The sequence below is a fragment of the Macrobrachium nipponense genome, chromosome 4 (genome assembly GCF_015104395.2).
Source record: "Macrobrachium nipponense isolate FS-2020 chromosome 4, ASM1510439v2, whole genome shotgun sequence".
NCBI lineage: Eukaryota > Metazoa > Arthropoda > Malacostraca > Decapoda > Palaemonidae > Macrobrachium > Macrobrachium nipponense.
The window spans coordinates 39,790,790-39,810,878 of NC_061100.1; the positions used below are offsets into that span (position 1 = coordinate 39,790,790).

General features: G+C 34.6%; 1 protein-coding gene across 11 annotated transcripts in view; it reads right to left on the reverse strand.

Moving 5' to 3' along the window:
• Positions 1–20,089, reverse strand: part of LOC135210876 (collagen alpha-1(I) chain-like) — an 891,724-nt gene that overhangs the window by 333,603 nt on the left and 538,032 nt on the right. For all 11 annotated transcript variants that reach the window (XM_064243791.1, XM_064243789.1, XM_064243790.1 and 8 more), the window contains 2 exons: positions 6,243–6,460; positions 5,178–5,337 (listed from right to left, as the gene is read on the reverse strand). In XM_064243791.1, coding sequence (XP_064099861.1) covers positions 5,178–5,337; positions 6,243–6,460 — 378 coding nt within the window. The remainder of the gene's footprint in view (positions 1–5,177; positions 5,338–6,242; positions 6,461–20,089) is intronic.

The window sequence follows — 20,089 nt, forward strand, 5'->3', positions numbered from 1 at the left end:
ATCTTGAAGTGGAAATAAGAAAAACAAGTAAGTCAGAAATTCAATAAATAAATGAGGGTCTTCTTACGGACAGATATAAACACAACCTGACACTATCTGTCCATGTGACAGTCGTGAACATGGACCACTGATCTGCGACTAAATAGCTCTACTTAATTATTCTTGATATGTACTGACATGTTACCAAAGGACGATGGCGAAAGACACGGCAGCGCTGACGTCTAAACTCAGCAATCCTGGGAAACTGTATGTTTTCCATATGGATATACAGTTATATTATAATGTATATATATATATATATATATATAATATATATATATATATATATACTATATATATAAATATATATTATATAATATATGTAAACAGCACTAAGTTAGACTTGGTATTTTAGCGCGCGCTCCCTTCCCTCTCTTCTTTCTCTCTCTCTCTCTCTCGCTCTTCTCTCTCATCTCTCTCCTCTTCCTCCTCTCTCTCTCTCTCTCTCTCTCTCTCAATTACCGAGTGGTTACCGTGGACAAAAGATAAGCTAGTAAATAAAGGACATAAAATAAATGAGCTAACAGAAACAAAAGGGCAAGAAAACTTACAAAAGTAAAATGTTACATTGCGTCATTACGTCAAAGAAAATACTGATATACAAATTAACAATGCATATCTAATTTCTGTGATTTTCCCACTGTAAATTCCTTAAATGGCTATTTTTTGCGAATTTCCTCTTTAAATTTCTTAAATAGGGGATATGGCATCTTGTTAACATCTTTGAATAATAAAAATTACAGTACGGGAAGGAGCTGCGGGAAAATATTTGAGGTTAGCATTAAAACTTTGCGTTTTCTTTGTCTTCAACCCTTACGTAATAGAAAACGAATACTCAAGCCAGACAACCAATGTTATGTAAGACAAACGTTACTAATCTGGGGCCTGGCAACAAACACTGCTTGGCGTCTCTTTACGCCCTTAAAAACTTATGGGTCATACGGCTTACATTTTATTCCTTTTTTCTTTAATTTCTTTCCTATCCACTCCAATTTAGAATAGTCTACATTTTTAAAGCCAAAAATCCTATTAGGTATTTATTATTATTATTATTTTTGGTCTACCAGTTATTCATTTCGACTGGGTGGTTTGGATTATGTCAAGATTAGCGAACAACCTATTTTTCAAGACAAGAATATGAAACCACTTTGATTATATATATATAATATATCTATATATATATATATATATAATATATATATAATATATATAAATATATATATATAGTCTTGAAAAATACTGGGGTTCGCTAATCTTGACAAGATAAGATAGTTTTTATAGTATGAGGTTCCGGGTTGCATCCTGCCTCCTTAGGAGTTCATTATTATTATTATTATTATTATTATTATTATTATTATTATTATTATTATTATTATTATTATTATTTACTGACGCGCAATCCTATTACTTCGCCAACCTTTGAGTTATCATTACATAAAAATAATGTAGTATATATGAAAAGGGAAACAAGCTTTCACTGACCATAAAAAATCGTAGATCACTATATGTTATTTTTCATTTATTTTAATTGTATGAAAATAAATAGCCTGAAAGATATTAAAGCTAACTCCACAGTTACAGGAAAGCAAAAACGAAATTATAACAGCTGTTAGGAATGACGTCATCGAATTAGCTGGACAAAAAGTGGCCACTAGCTCGACATACCAGAGGTAATATGTCATTTGAACTTACTGGCATGAAAGTGTGACCCCAGTCTTTTATTACCATGAGCTTCTCTTAAAGAATGATGCAGTTCGTCCTTGAAATTGCAAGAGGGACAAATACATTTATTTGAGATTATTTTGTAACGGAGGTGACATCAATTGCAGATAAGCCAACGGGCAAAATACATAGTACATATACATGCTATTATCTGCTGCAACAAAAATATTGTGTATATATGCAGTATATGAAGTTTTCTTATGTGTTCTGTGCTTCTGATAGTAATTATACTTTTTCAGTTTATATGGGCAATATTAAACCAAGGACACGCTCGCAAACGCATGCTCTCTCTCTCTCACACACACACGTATTAACTGTGTGTGTGTGTAAGAGAGAGAGAGAGAGAGAGAGAGAGAGAGAGAGAGAGAGAGAGAGCACTCATAACATTGAGCCACTTTTGCTAACAAGGGATCACGATATTTTGGTAAACTACCGATGAGCAGCCTTTACCTAAAAAAAAAAAAAAAAAAAAAAAAAAAAAAAACAAAAAAAAAAAAAAAAAAAAAAAAAAAAAAAAAGGATAGCATTATCATTTCACACACTTATTTATTAGGACCTCCGCAGCCATATACATTAAATCATATGTGTGTTGCACACTAGCAATTTTTCCTCGATATTATGGCTCTTCCTCTTCAATATTTCTTCCTTCAACACCCTCACTTACTAGGTCTTCCTTTTCTACTTCCCGATAATCATGAATTACACACTTTTCACCCATCTAGTATCACCCATTCTTTCCACATGACCATACTGTACTTAAACACTGATCTATCCTTTCACTTATGCTGATATTGTTAGCACTACTTTTTTCATATTTCTCACCATTTTCATTCTTCTTAAGCTACATTTAATACTCAACCAGTTCACCTCAATATTTTTCATATTATCATAACAATTGGCCATATTGTGTTTCTATAATGGAAAGCTGGCTCGACAATTCCTTCATACAGTCCCCATTAGCTTTCGAAGAGAAATTTTGTCTCTTGCGAACCTTTTAGAGGAACCCTGCTACCTTCGTCGCTTTAGATACTGTGATCCGCCTCTTCTCTCATCCTGTCGTCATTCATTACACTGCAGTTCCATTCTTTAAATACTGATAAAGAGTCATAGTACTAAATTACTGGTTTTCATTGTTTTCCCACCAGAAGCTTCCTTGTGTTCCAGTTTAATTTAATTTGCAATTTAACTTTAACTCCTTCCACATGTAACTTCTTCTAACTTCTTTTTACTGTTTTCCGCCAGGCATGCCTCACTCCCAGCAAGTAACAACTAATCAATATCTGCAGACATTCACCACTTCATTCATGACCTTTCTACTATACAATTTTACATCTAAATTACCGTCGTTTCTATGGCTTCTTGAATGACTCCATCTATAAGTATACCAAACAATCACGGAGACAATACAGACCTCTTTGTCAACACCAATTTCACATCAAATGCATTATCCCGTCTACTCTTATAAAAGCTTCATTTCCATCATAAAGAAACTTTTCATCACTCTCAACAACATTTGCCATCGCTCAGAGCAACTAACCTGTACCATAACCTGGTCCACATTATATGGCAGACACCTGGCTTTTTAACCACCATATTTCGAAACTTACAATGTGGCTTCATGCAAAACTAAACCCCACAGCCTCATTCCAACCAACTACTAAACTTAAACAGCCCTTCACCAGCCAGTCTGTTTACCGTCACCTGTCTCACTTTATCTCAACCCTACTATACACGTTCCCTTATGGCAAGTAGTGCTCTGATCCAATAATTTTTAGTTGCCTCTATCAATGAAACACCCATTCCTATGCAATTTTTTCTTATCCAAAAATACTGTCAGAACTATATAAAAAAAATTAACTGCCAGAACTCATTCACACAAACACCACTGTATCACAGCATCTCACTCGTAATCCTAATTAACTGCCCTCCTTCCTTCCGTCTTACGATAACATCTGCAAGCAATCTCCACCTTACATGAACCCTTTCCATTCATGTCATGTTATTCAGCTCCGCTTTTCTTTTGCCGTCCACATTTAACAAACTTCGAATAATTAAGAGGTTTCTTAATGGAAGAACTCCAAGTAGTTTATATATATAAGTAATAATTAGTATATTATAATTAATATATTTTAACTTTATATATTATATATATATATAATATAATTAATCACTCCATCCTTTAAACTTTTTAGAATTAAAACTTGATACATTAACAGATGCAATTTTCGGCGTACTGAAAATTACTATGAGAACAGGATCACTTACTCCATATGCTTATACAGAAAGCTCATCAATCCCCTACACACCTACGCTCAAACACAGATACACATACACAATGCCACTACCAACCGTTTAGGATGATAAAGACTTTAGTGCCAACGTTTCTACCACTTTGTCTAGTCAGCATTTTGAAGGTTTCCTTCTCTTTCTTCCCCACAAGGTTTCAGAATTAAATATATATCCACTTCACCATTTATCTTTTCTCCACCTCCCCATATATGCAAAATCCACTCAAAACACTAGTTAACCTTCCATTTACACTTAACTGGTTTCGACCTATCATAATCAGATCAAGTTTTCTCTTAAAAACTCCTTATTTCTCAAATATTATTGACAAATTTTCATTCATATTCTGTTTTGCTTTTTTAAGACACTTGTTTTTCTCTACTAAATCCTAATTAAAGATCCTACTACCTTCTTTGCTTCACCTACTGTATAATTCAGCTACAATTAATTAGGGTAATTGATGAACTAACTGCTTCCATTCCTCCACTATCAATGCAAGCATTCATTCGTTATTAACGCTTATAACAAACACCGGTCTTTGAAGTTTCCATTCAGAATCATCAACGACTAAGTTTACCATCTGCAAACATTAAATTTTTTTGTTTTTGCTTGTTGACTACAAAGCACCACCACATAAACCCATTCAGATGTCCTGGATGCCGAGGCTTAACGTATCTCTGCGTCATATTCACTTTTGCACAAATAAACTAGTTACTCCCATCTACATGTACCTCAGAGAGAGAGAGAGAGAGAGAGAGAGAGAGAGAGAGAGAGAGAGAGAGAGAGAGAGAGAGAGAGAAAGAAATTTACAAATATAAACAAAGTAACACTTTCACACAAACGCAATTACTACCAAAGTTTTTTTTTTGATAGAGAGAGAGAGAGAGAGAGAGAGAGAGAGAGAGAGAGAGAGAGAGAGAGAGAGAGAGATTCATATCACTTTTCTATATACATAATTACTGTCAAACGCTTTTGGAGAGTGAGACAGAGACATTTATACACATATTGAAACGCTCAACGTTTAGATAAACAATAATTAGGAGTATTTACAACCCCGTGAGCAATAATGGCAACTAAAACATAAGACATACTAAGTCATTTATCACATCTAACGAGTTCATTGATCTTACCTCAAAGTCCCCTTTGAAAATGCCCCCGGCCTGCCCGACGTACAGCGTCGACGCCGAGTCGAAAACCAGCTGTTTGGGAACTCGTTTGACCAAGAGGCTGTTGTACAACTCGCAGTTGTAAAAAAACTGGATTTCATCTTCCCCGACGCTGAATGCAAACCTGCAATGGAGAAGGTGTTTTCATTTAGTGGCCGATGCGTCAAATCGTGAGAGGTGCACATTAGAAACTGAGAGAGAGAGAGAGAGAGAGAGAGAGAGAGAGAGAGAGAGATACATCATTTAGATCAGGAACCTAACTTCTACGTTTAAAGTAATAGATATATATAAATATATATATATATATATATATATAGATATATATATATATATATATATATACATCGAGCTACAAATGTCCTTTAATATTCATATATGCTTAACAAAAGATTAATTTTTTTTTTTCGATATAGAATTGCCGACTCCGGGCGCGAACCCATGGAACCATACAATCCAGGACGTCAGTGAAGCTTTTACCCACCCCACCACCGCAAGAGGCTATAAGTTTCTGCCGTCTCACCCTCAAATACCTTTCGCGCTCAGGTATTCGTTGATTTGGAGACGGCATCAACCACCTCGACCTAGGTAGTGTTGTAGTGCTTTTGACAGCACGTAGTCATTATTTAGCCCGAACCTAACTTCTACTTTTAAAGTAATAACTAATAAATAAACAGAAAGTAGAAATATATATACATACACACATATATACAGAATATTTCAAGTGCAATTACCTATGATGAGAGGAGAGAGAGAGAGAGAGAGAGAGAGAGAGAGAGAGAGAGAGAGAGAGACTACTTTATTTAGACCAGGAACCTATTCTAATTTTAAAGTTATAAATACAATAAACAGAAAGTATATATAATGTATGATTATTAATGTATATATATACATAATACATACATATATATACAGTATATTTCAAGTGTGATTACCAAATGAACAGATACATGAGAGAGAGAGAGAGAGAGAGAGAGAGAGAGAGAGAGAGAGAGAGAAGCGGCTTGTTCAGAGAGAAACAGCGTTAAATACCTGCTCCAAGCCCCCAAGAATTCCGGCACTATGAAGGAGGCTATCGTCTGTGACGTCATGTGTCTCTCGACATCTGTGTAGTAGAGGGAGATGTTGGTGAAGCCCAGCTCTGCCGCCGGGGTCAGACCCACTCCCAGCTGGATGATGTTCTCCAGAGGGTTCGTCACGGCAAACGCAAACATAGAATTCGCATTGTCCGGTTTCAAGGCCACCGTGATCTGCGGAGAGGTAATCAACATGCTAAATTTCCTTAAGGTACGTGCCATGAGTTTTTTCAAACGGAACATTAAAAATAAGAGATTTGGTCACTTAATTGGGAACATTAAAAATAACAGATTTAGTCAATTGATTGGGAACATTAAAATTAAAAGATTTAGTCAATTGATTGGGAACATTAAAATTAAAAGATTTAGTCAATTGATTGGGAACATTAAAATTAAAAGATTTAGTCAATTGATTGGGAACATTAAAAATAAAAGATTTAGTCAATTGATTGGGAACATTAAAAATAAAAGATTTAGTCAATTGATTGGGAACATTAAAATTAAAAGATTTAGTCAATTGATTGGGAACATTCTAAAAATTAAAAGATTAGTCTTGATTGGAAACATTAAAAAAAATGAAAGATTGGGCAATTAAAATTGAAAATTATAAAAAGATTTAGTCAATTGATTGCAACATTAAAATAAAAGATTAGTCAATTGAATGGGGAAATTAAAAATAAAAGATTTAGTCAATTTGATGGGAACATTAAAATAAAAGAGTCATGATTGCTGGAACATTAAAAATAAGAGATTTAGTCAATTGATTGGGAACATTAAAATTAAAAGATTTAGTCAATTGATTATAATTAAAAAAATTCTTCATAGCTAGGAGCTGTAATACGGCAAGACACGTCATACTTAATAAAGTAAATGAGATAGAATAAATATTAAAATCTTGATTAAAAACAAAAACTTCCAGTACTTGAAATTGAAGGAAAAAAACAGATTTTCATTGCAAATCTTATGTAAAACCGTTCTGTAAGAAAAAGAAAATTCCAGATATATTTCATTAAACTGGATAAAAATGTAATGAAAAATACATTTTCATGGCTAAGGCCTGTAGGTAAAAACAAATAAATGAGATAAAAAAAGAACCTTGAGAAAATTAGTTGTATTAATCATTTAAAGCAAGATGAAAAATTGTCTGGAAATTTAATTCTTCAAGACTAGGAACACCGGAAAAAAAGTCAAGACTTAATTGTGTACGGTTATGTGTCTTATGAAAAAGTATATTTCTGTGACTAGGAACTGTCAACAAGAACAAGAAAATTCACAATTAATCAAGCCACCATGGTAAAAATATCTATTGAAGCATTATTTTAAGCTTTGGGACTATCAAAAATCTAAATAAAATATGTATAATTAATCAAGTAACTAAGAATATATATAGTATGAAAAACAACGTTCTACGGCAAAGATTGATTGATTGATTGTGAGTTATCTGGCGTCACAACTACCAGGGTCACTGATCTACAACAAAGAACTGTAAAAGAAACTGATTAAGTAAATTACATGATAAATTATTTACAATATATATTTCCGTAGCACCAGGACTTTAGCATAACAAACAAATAGGCTCGCACGAAAATAGCGTCGATAACTGCAAGACTTCGAGCAGGAACTGTCCGCCATTTATTTCAGCTGAAGTGGTCAGTGACTTGCAAAAATTTAAATAATGCTCTAGATCTTTGGAATTCTTAATCCTTTTTTCAATTTTCCCTTTATAATTATACTGCCACTGAGATGAGTCTCAGATCCTGGAGTACTTCAAGACATTGATAATTAAAAAGTAGGAGTTCAGGAGTTCCTTTTGGAATAGTGAACCATTTTTATTTTACTTGGTTATCTGTCTCCTTTATACATTCTTCATTGTCTACATTTGAAGTGAATTTATTTATCCCAACTGTCAAACTCGACATGAATAAGCTGTAACCTTCAATGTAAACTTGTAAATTTATTCATGGAAAGGGAAACATAAAATTAGCAATTGGTTTTAACCCACTCTGTGTTGATCTATTTCTTATTTCGGTATTAAAAAGTGGGTTTAATTTTCTCTATTCCTCTCAATCATTTTTAAGTTACGTTTTTACAAAATGATCTATATTCAATTACAATTTTCATCTCCTTTAGTGTGCTTCACTTTTCTTGATTCTGCTTTGCCTTTTCTATTTTGTGAAATTTTGGCTGGTTGGTAAATACCCTTTTAGGCTCGCCTCACCCGAATTTGAATACGTTTTGAATATTTATAATAGTAAAATCTCACAAAAATCCCCACTTATACTAAAAATTCATTGAATTCATCTTTGAACTGCTTTGACTGGGGCCTACCGTTACCAAGTACATAACCGGTAAATAGATGATCCTTTTCTATCCACAGCTTGGACCTTTTAGCTTCTTGCTACCTAACTCCGTATAAAGTAACTAATACTTCCTCTTTAGTGGTGAAATGACTCAAGAAATCAAGGTCAGACCTGAAAGAAATCGAGTTACTTTACGTTTGAAGTAATACACAATAAAGTTTGCTAGAAAGGTTGGGTACTTGGTGCTAAGTTTAGCAGCCTGACGCTATAAAGTGCTAGAAAACGTGCTCTTATGGGCACTGTCTTTGCAATACTTGAGTGTTGACATACCGACTGGAAATCAATCAGATGAAAAGGAAAACTTGATACCACTTTCACTTTCGTGACATTTACAAGTCCAGAACAAAATAGAAAAAAGAAAGTAATAAAAAATAAACACAAAACTGTGCACGATTTATAACTGTTACTTGCAAGTATTTGTTGGTCGACACATGCCTTTTTAATACTATCTGATAATACAAGGACTCTCAAAAATGTTACTTTGATTCAGTAATAAATTGCCGCTTCTCAACACATGAAACTGTTTGTGAGCATCATACTGTTCACCAGCACTGATCGACCAACTAAGGATAAAAGCTTCCTTATGACGTTGAGTCGGATTCTTTCTCCTTTATTCTTCTCCCTCTTTCACTCTATCCTTGAAATCCCCGGCTAATTAACTGGGGAATTCGGTAACCCACCCCGTCTGACACATTATTTCAATAACCGCCAAGAGACTTTCAGAGCTGTAATTTACGTTGTGACAGTTTTAAATTTATTTCCAGGCATTTTAACCCACAAAAAAAAGGTCTCGTTAGAAGGAAAAGAAAATAATAGAAAATGACCATGTGTTACTATAAATATAAGCAAACATGGATTTTCTGTTGCGTTAATCTTAGATTTTCTCCAACAGTTACTTTACGCTACTGTCTTCCAATCTCAGCCGGGTAACTGATTCTATTTTAGTGGTTCTCAACCTGGGGGGCTCAGCAATTTCCCAAGGAGCCAGAGCCCCGGGGAAAAATAAAACATTCACTCATCATATCCATTATTCTCTTAACAAGAGTGAGGAACTAATATTCAGGAGTTGATGAGAAAATGCAAAAGTATCGCCTGATACCGTTAGTTTCCTATTGTCTACTACTCTAGTTGGACTCGCTCGGATCCATAGTAGATATGTTCGGATTCCTGTACCTTTGCGAAGCTGCATTTTCCACGCTCGTTGCTCTCAAGACCAAATATAGAAACAGGCCGAATGTTGAAGGCAACTTACACGGTGCACTCTCTGGCATTCAACTATGCATTCAAGATCTTGTAGCTAAGAAGCAGTGTCAAGTATCTCGCTAATTCATTCACAAAAGAATAAAAACACCCCTTCACTTTCTCCTTTTTTAAATTTTCCTTTGAATCTGGGAGGGAATTTTACTTATAGATGCAAAGGGGGCGTGGATGAAAGGACCACCTCTTAGAGGGGGTTTGATAATGAAAAGATTGGGAACCCCTTTCTATTCTATCCTCCCAAAGGTGAAACTGAAGCAACAATGTCACGATTGAAGAGAGATAAAAACGTCATTTAAATAGTCATGAAAGTTGGAACATTAGTTCCAATTTCGTGGAAGAAAAATATCATGACTTCGAAAGTTCTAGTTATTGTTTATTAACTTGTAAATCTATACGCTCTTTTATTCACTTGATTTCTGATCTTTTATTTACCTCCCCTTGTCACATAGTGGAATTCTGTTCCGAATCAATGATCATCTTACTGTACTGCTCAGTATGAATGAACATGAAAAAATAATACTAACAACAACAAAACTTGTATGGGTATTCTCTATCGAAAATCCGGTTCAATGGCTACACTGAAGCAACTTGCCATAAAAAACGCACTCTCTTGCCACACATTAAATAGAAAAAATACAGTGACCGCACAAGGTTTAAACTTGGAGCAACAAGTCACCCCAAAAAAAGGAAAAAAATTCCACTTCGCAGTGAAGATTATGAATGTGCTTACTCACAATACAATCAGACTAGACAGAGTGTTTGGGGAATAAAGATTAACTGTAATTTTAGAGGAATCTTTATTGTTTCATCTATGGACGACATAAAGCGCTTGGTAAACTTACACCGTATCATGTGTTAACCGTAAATAAGGATACGGTTTTATGTTTGGGCTTTGTGTTTATTTTCTATTTCGCAAAAATTACTTTTTACCTTGTCCTTTCTCTTCATAAATGTGATAGTCAATATAAGGTTCGGATTACGTTGTACAAACAGATCTTCGTTATCCAAACAATGAAGAACCTGAAGAACATTGCTTACCATCTTGCAGATTCTTGTTTATGTAATTTGTCAGTGAGCGTCTCATTTTCAGCTGCAATTGGATACTTTACTGAATGACCCCCAGATTCCATCACAAACTACATCAGGATTTTTTCATCTTTACGTACTGTCCGTTGCATTTCTTGCTTCTGGCATTACTTCACAGACTGCATGAATGTTTGCACTATCCTCATAATTGTAATTATACTTGCAGCAATGAATTTGAACATAATTCTCACACATTTTGCATAAACATATACTGACAATGAAACTATCGTTTTTTTTTTTTACTTTGCATATGAACAGTAATTTTTGCGACATAAAAAGTACACTTCCATGTCATCATTATTTCGGTGAATATATTCTTTCATATTCAAGATGAGAATGATCATAGTAAATAACTGCACAATTGATTTCCGTATAAATCAACAAATCAATTACTTGACTACCCCCGCCGCCCCCCCCACCCCCGCCTCAAAAAAAAAAAAAAAAAAAAAAAAAAGTCGCGGATACTTCACAAGGATCTCTTGTAGCTTGTACAATAAAACTTCTCTTAAAAGCCAAACGACGATGAAGTATTCTCTCTCTCTCTCTCTCTCTCTCTCTCTCTCTCTCTCTCTCTCTCCTTCATTACTTATTCCTTTCAATTTGGATTTTTTTGCCTTCCACGCCATGTCACCGTACTAAAACCAAAAGAATATTCTTTTTTCATTATTTCTCTAATTTTGTCTTTGTCTCTATACTTGTTTGTTTGCCTTTCTATCCCTCGTTCTGCTTTGTATAGCTTCTCTTTCCCTCTCTTGACCAAACGAGATTATATATATATATATATATATATATAGATATATATATATATATATATATATATATATAATATATATATATATAATATATGTATATATATATTAACTATATAATATATATAGTTAATATATAATACATCACATATATAATATATATATGTATGTATGTATGTAATATATTATTATATTATATATATATATTATATATATATATATTATATATATATATATATATATATATATATAATATATATGATCCAAAGTTCTGTTCAGGTAGGAGGAACCTAAGCTTATTCAGGTTGTGATATTTATATTTTTGGAGGTTTAGGTCGGCTGCAGGAATCTCAATTTAACTTTAGGGTATTCAGAATAAGACGTTGGTTTAGCCCTACAATGATTCCACTCCAAAAACCGTGCATTCATCTTGCCTTCTTCGGCCTCGGGCTTATGAAATCATCCACCTCATATCTCTTGGGCTTGACTCACCAAAGCGTACCCCTAGCAAAGTTATCCTTCCGCTTCTGAAGTTATATCGGACCCATTCTTCCTTTTAACAAGTGTTTTCTTTTTTTAACTATATAATATATATATGCATGTATATATATATATTTTATATTTATATATATATGTATATATAATATATATATACATACATATATATATTATATAGTTAAAAAAAGAAAACACTTGTTAAAAGGAAGAATGGGTCCAATATAACTTCAGAAGCGGAAGGATGCCTTTGCTAGGGGGAACACTTTGGTGTGTCATGCCCAAGAGATATGAGGTGGATAATTTGATTCATAAGCCCGAGGCCGAAGAAGGCAAGATGAATACATGGTTTTTGGAGTGGAATCATTGTAGGGCTAAACCAACGTCTTATTCTGAATACCCTGAAGTTAAATTAAAATTCCTACAGCCGACCTAAATCCAAAAATATAAATATCACAACCTGAATAAGCTTAAGCTTCCTCCTACCTGACAGAACTTTGGATCAACTCAGAATTTGATGAATTCACTTTTGATCCACAGGCAAACTTTCCCAAAAATTTGCTTCATAAGCAGTGCATTTTCATAAAATAATAATAATAATAATAAAAAAAACGCCCAACTGCACTAAAAATTTACCAAACCTTTTTACTAAGATAAATTATTTTGGGGAAATTTAGCAAAGGCCTCTTATTGAATTTTCGCTTATTATGTTGTTGTTCGTGCTGGGGGTTAGGAAAGGCCTATAGAAAAGCCTAAAAATGTCTGAAAAAGGTGTTTTGTCTTGAGCTAAAGATACAGAATTTTAGGATAGGATATTTATGATTTATTTATTAGAATGAAAATATGAAAAATAAATCATTTGCATGTTAAACAGTACAGAAAAATTATTTCTAATAAAATATCGCATATTTATTCTAATTTCCGATGGTGAAACATCGCTTATTTGACCGTAGATTTTAGCACGTTTGAATTTACGTTAAAAGTTAGAAATACACTATTTAAAACTCACTATGCCTGAGGAGAAAATCTTGGACGTGTCTTGAATAATCTGTAGGTCGGATCACGCCTTGTTGAGAAACTATCAACATGAAACAGACGAACGAACAAGCTGTATCAACATCAACTTTTTTGAGAATCCGCCTTTAGTACCAAACCCAAAGATTTGAACGTGTGCTTGATTTCTCGTCGATATTTTGCATAATCGTTAATCAAGAACCAACGATATATTAGAAAGAACCAAAACGGGACAGAAACAAGTAAAACAACGTGGAATCCATCTTACGCAGCCAACCAGACAAAACGAACAACCCAAATACCTTGAAAACGAGTAAAATAAGCAGACAAGTAGACAGCAATACTATGAATACGGCGCTTTAATTAAATGGATGATTTTAAATTTTAAAAAAATCCTCTTATGATATCGTGGTCCTTCACATCTTGGACGCGCTAACAGCTGAAGGTCACAGAGCGCGACCAAACCTGTTTGGTTAATTGCCAAAAGGAGCAGAGGGCTTGTACCCAATTATCCAGGACTCCCTTAAGACATGACTTGGCCATGTTATACAATCTACGGTAAATAAAATAAAAAAAATAATAAAAAAAGAGGGAGAGAGATGCATATTAGAGGTAGCTATAGAAAAGGAGTAAGGAGGGTTTCATAAGAAAGGGGTGACTAGCGTCGAGGCTTGCCGCTCAGGGCCATGAAAAATTACTGGCTCTGTATCATGATCAGTTACTGCTGCAGTGTGGGGTCTGCAGTGGGAGGTTGAAACCAACATTCTTTGGCAGTTTGGACTCCAAGTCAATGGCCCCTGTGTGATTGTCCCATGTGAACAGGTGCCATCTAATGAAATAATAATAACGACACCGATGGCAAACGTGACTCCCTATGCTAAGGGTTGGATTCTCTTTGGTGGTAAAAGTTGGGCTTACTGTATCTTAAGATTATATGCAAAGGAAGGGGTTCCTTTCAAAGATGGTAACAGGAACTGATAATCATAAGTAAGGCATTGCAATTCATTAGTAATAAAGGCAACTAAGTTTCCTCCATTGGAAATACTTATTTAAAAAAAAAGGGGGGGGGGGGAAATTAAAGGCAATAACGCTCCATTATCTTTTAAACTAATGGCAAACAATAAAAAAAAACTGGATATATTTACAAGTAAGTTTATCTTTATTCATTTTTGACGGGGTATATAAAAAAAACTTAAAAAAACTACTTTTCCTTGTAATGTATAAGGATTGAGGCCGAAAACTGTATTTATATGCATGGCTTGAATTTTTTTTTTATTTAGACCAAAAATAAAGTGAAAGTTGATTCGTAAATAAAGGGTTGTACTGCTTAAATAAAAAATAAAAAAAATATATGAACTCATAAGGAAAGGACACGTTTTCTTTGATAATGAATTTAGGAAAATGGGAGTGTTCATGAACTCGACATATTTATGGGAAAAATAGGAATGAATGATGAAATTACCTTAGTTGTATTAGCTCTTGTTACTTTCGATCACGTCATGTCCCTCAATATACAAAGCGTGATCCGACCTCCAGCTTACTTGGGATGCATGCATGATAAATCCACCTATCGCATACGTTGTAAATATTATATTCCTAACTTAATGTAAAATATCATGTGCTAAAATCTACGGTCAAATAGAGCCTTATTTCACCATCAAAGACAATTAAAATAAATACTATGCTATATCTTATTAAAATAATTTTCCCGTACTGTTGAACATGCACAATATTTATTTTTTACATTTTCATTCTAATAGATAAATCATAAATATCCTATCCTGAAATTCCTGTATCTTTAACTCAACGCACAATACCTTTTTCAGACCATTTTAGGCTCTTCTATAGACCTTTCCTATCCCCACAACAACAATAAAGTAGTTTGTAGGCTTACTCCCCGAGTAAGCGAAAATGCCTGTAGACGATCACTATGACGCATAGTTCCTGACTGCCAGCATTTTTTATTTTTTTTATTTTTTAGGGAGGGGGGAGCGTTACTGATTACCGCAATGAAAATCCATGAAAAGTTTTCAATAATTTTAAAACAGTTCTCGTCATTTCTGTTAGACTTTTGTTTGAAAAACCCCAGTATTTACATGCTGATGTTTTGAAATCTAAGGAGTATAGGCTGTATGATAGCAAGAATTTTAAAAGCAACAGTCTAGTATGAATTCTTTAACACCATCCCAACTTGAAAAACAAGGGGATTTAGAGGCCATGAATCGTGTTCCAACTAGGCAGCTGACTAATCTATCCCATTCTAAACAGAATTTACCACTCTAATTAGACGCACCTCAAAGAAACCAATACAAGAAATGATAAGTTACAAAAGAATGGGTGGAATATATAATCGTTTGAGGATGTCAAAGATTGTTGAGAATGAATGGCATTGATTGACTGTGTAGAAAATTACTTTTATTTATTTATTTTTTTTTTTATCTACGACTTTCAAATTTCAGGATCAGGGAAGAAACGCAATCTTAGATAACGTATTCCTTATGCTACTGACCTTCAGTTTGTACAATGAACTTATCAGTTCATAAGCAGGTCAACCGTCAGGTCATCAATTCTCACGTTTATTCGGTTGGAATGTACGATATTTCCCTCTTAATAGTTTTACGAGTTCGCACCCTTCTGCTCTCCCTGACGACATTCTCTCTCTCTCTCTCTCTCTCTCTCTCTCTCTCTCTCTCTCTCTCTCTCTCTCTCGTTTCTGGTATGCCTGGGCTAGATATTGACATCAAGTTATCCCCATCCAACGGGCATTCGCATAAAAAAAAGAAAAGAAAAAAAAAAAGATGAAAATTGTGTCAATTTGTAATTCACGCATGAAAAAAGTGCAAGTAAGACTTACCCTTAGGTTAAATTATACTTTTGTTTATTTTATATTATTTCTCTCCTCAAAATTATTACTACTACATAACGCGGGGTCGGGAATTATCTTTTGCTTCAAGTATAACATTTTAAAAATGTATGTAGCACAAAATTCTAATTAATTTTTACTTTCCCTGCCTACATTAAATAAATATGTTCAAAAATACAATAAACTTAAGTTAACTTTTATTCACAAGAACTGACGAAATGTACCACAATCGACTTTTATCTAGAGTCTAAACATCATAGAATAACCATTTAAGTTCTTGTCGAAAAGTAAAGGACGTGTCAGCATTATTTGTGCAAGCTCACACAGTGACGTTCGTCAAATAAGCAAATCAGTGAATAAACAAAGTTGCCGCAACTGTATTCGAGCGGGCGTAAGGGATGGGTACATGTCTTGGGTTCATTAAATTGCGACTTATTTATTATCATAGTCAAGCTTCATTATTTAAGACAAATCACTCAAGTTTAAAAGAAGATTTCTGTCGATAACATCAAATATAATGTTAATAAAATAGCAGTTCTTTTTTTAGAGACACTGATGCTTAGGCATCAATTAACCTTCACTACTGGAAACTGACTCTGATATAGTAAACTGGAAATGTGGGGCTGCAATACTTTCCAATCCACTGTACTTTGTCTTATCTTTAAGGTAAAATACCTGGAGGAATATGGTTCCTTTTCTGCTCCATTTATTAAATCCTCATGCCAGCAGACGTTTCGGCCATTAACTCATTCCTATCATCAGGGCAATTTTACAAGGAAACTACAGTACTTAAATTGATAGAGCAGCCTTTCAGGCAAACTTTGCTATTAAAACCAATAGTGAAAATTAATAAAGCAACAGGGATAGAAACCAAAATTGGCACACTGCCATGAAACCATAGAAGACTTCCCCTTTGGCTCCAGTGAGTCCTAAAGGCATGCAGTGGGATGAACCTTAGAACACTTCCCCTCTGGCTCCAGTGATTCCCAAAGGCATGCAGTGGGATGAACCTTAGAACACTTCCTCTCTGGCTCCAGTGATTCCCAAAGGCATGCAGTGGGATGAACATTAGAGAATTCCCCTCTGGCTCCAGTAAGTCCTAAAGGCATGCAGTGATGAACCTTAGAAGACTTCCCCTCCGGCTCCAATGAGTCCTAAAGGCATGCAGTGGATGAACCTTAGGAGACTTCCCCTCTGGCTCCAGTGAGTCCTAAAGGCATGCAGTGGATGAACCTTAGAAGACTTCCCCTCTAGCTCCAATGAGTCCTATAGGCATGCAGTGGGATGAACCTTAGAAGACTTCCTCTTTGGCTCCAGTGAGTCCTAAAGGCATGCAGTGGATGAACCTTAGAAGACTTCCTCTTTGGCTCCAGCGAGTCCTAAAGGCATGCAGTGGGGTGAACATTAGAAAAATTCCCCTCTGGCTCCAGTGAGTCCTAAAGGCATGCAGTGGATGAACCTTAGAAGACTCCCCCTCTGACTCCAATGAGTCCTAAAGGCATCCAATGGGATGAACCTTAGAAGACTTCCCCTCTGGATCCAGTGAGTAATAAAGGCATGCAGTGGGATGAACAAACTCTGTCGAAACCTGGAAAATCAAAACTGGCTACTGCAGTGTTTTGCTCTCAGCTACTACAACTAATAGGCTCCCATAATTACCCTCCTCTCCATTAATTCTAAAAGGTTCAGTTGTCATATACATCCACAAAATCCTGATATTTGGCCCTTTTATGATGGGCTTGTAGTTGCCTCTTCAGAGCCGCTATTCTGTGGTCAACATGGCTCTATTCAGGACTTACAATTGTCTCCTGAACTTATATAGTTATACATCATACCAGTCACATTTTATATATACATAATTAATATATATTTATAATATACGTATATACATACATACGCCCTACACACACATTATATATTATAATATATATAATATATATATATATATATATATATATATATATATATATATAGTATATATAAAGGTAGAAGCCACGAAGGAAAGTGGTTTCTACCTTTATTTATATATTCATCACGTTCCAAATTTTCGTGATTCAATTATACATATATATTATATAAGATATATATCTATATATAGAGATATATAATATATACTATACACATATTAATATATATCTATGTATTTATACAGCACATAATTTATCAATCCTACATAATATGTACAGTATATATATGTATATATATAAATACATATGAGGGAGAGAGATAGAGAGAGTGAGCTATAAGACCCCAGCCTACACCCCAACATTCCAACCAACTATAAAAATGTGTATATTTATGTTCTTTTACCCCAGGAAGTAATGGCTTCAAAATGAACTGTTCTCCCGATTCTTGATTTGTATTTTGGGAAGAATGAAGCTGGTTTTTACATAACTAGCGCCAGTTAAAACCTATCAAATTCGACTAACTACTGAGGAGTTCAATCGATCAAAGTACGTATCCCTCTCTTAATCAAGGAAATGGGATAAATCTTCCTTTTATGTATAATTCTTTTTGCATCTGCTTAAAACTTTACTAATCATCTGAACGAAAGCAACATGTCAGATCGTTCAACGCTGAGGACTCGGGTTTCTTCCAATCACGGATTCACTAATATTCCATAGTAAAGTAGACCTAATCTTTTAATTTCTATTATAGATTTCGATCCTAAGACATTGTTTTATTGTCGAGGCTGAAAAATACATCTATTATCTCTTCATGACTGAACTGGTCGAGTAATCTCTAATTATAATGAAGGTGATCAATCAAACGACTCCATTGTGATCAAGAACAATGGCTGTCTTCAGACTTGCAGAAGTATCGGACAAGAGAGAAAGCGAGAGAGATCTTCTTGAGAATCGCGAAAGGAATCTGCAGCAAAAACAAAAGATGACGAAGAGGGGATAGAGAGCAGGAGAGGAGAGAGGAGAGAGAGAGAGAGAGAAGAGGAGGAGAGATGAGAGTGGAGAGAGAGAGAGAGAGAACGTTTCTTGTTGTTATCTGTAAACTTTGCTCATCGATTAACTTTAGCAAAATGTTCGCCTGAGAAATTTTTCATCTTTATATTTAAAAAAAGAAAAAAAAATGCTTTGGTCTTTCCTCATCAGGTGTCGCATCGGCCAAAATAATTGATCAATCACAAACAGAAAACTTCAGGCAGTCTGTCAGTAATATCTTTTTTAACCAAGACGGATGGGAAGAGTGACTCTGCTCAGGATTGTTCGTGGCACGAAAAAGGAGAAGGAAAAGAGTAGGATGTTTGTAGGGAGGAGTGAGAATTAGGGTAAAACGTGAACGCAGAGAAAATGCCAAAGATTAGGAAACAATCTTCGAATTTAACCTTGCAATTTCATCTCCCTGCCTTATTTTTCCTTTCGTTCCTATACATCTTGTTCATTAAAAGACAGATTAGTAAACGTTTCCTAAAAGGTTACAAGACTCGTTCATTTCACCAGCCCTCCGGTTTCACTCTCTTCCTCTCAAAGGAACACATTATTAACTACATACCTTTATATGTACACACACCACACACACACACACACACACACACATATATATATATATATATATTATATATTTTCTTAATATATATATATAAATTTTTTTAAGCTTACTTTATGAATATGAAAACCTTTTAGCAGCCACCAAATCAGTCCCCTCGAGTGAACAAGATTTTTATGGTTTCCAAGAAAAAAAAAAAAACTAAGTATCTCTACTTGATGAAGTTATGTAATTCGTCAGCAGTTGACTCTGAGGCGGATAGTCAAATGCTGGTGACGAATTAAATCAGTTCAATTCACATAGAAATACCTATTTTTTTAAACCGCATAATATTCCATAACATTAATTTTTCAATCTTACTTTGTCTTTATCATAGGACATTAGTTTTTACGATTCAATATTAAGACACTCGTAGAATACCCCATGGATGCATTTAGTAGCTTAAATTACGGGGACATGTTAGCTATGTCTAACT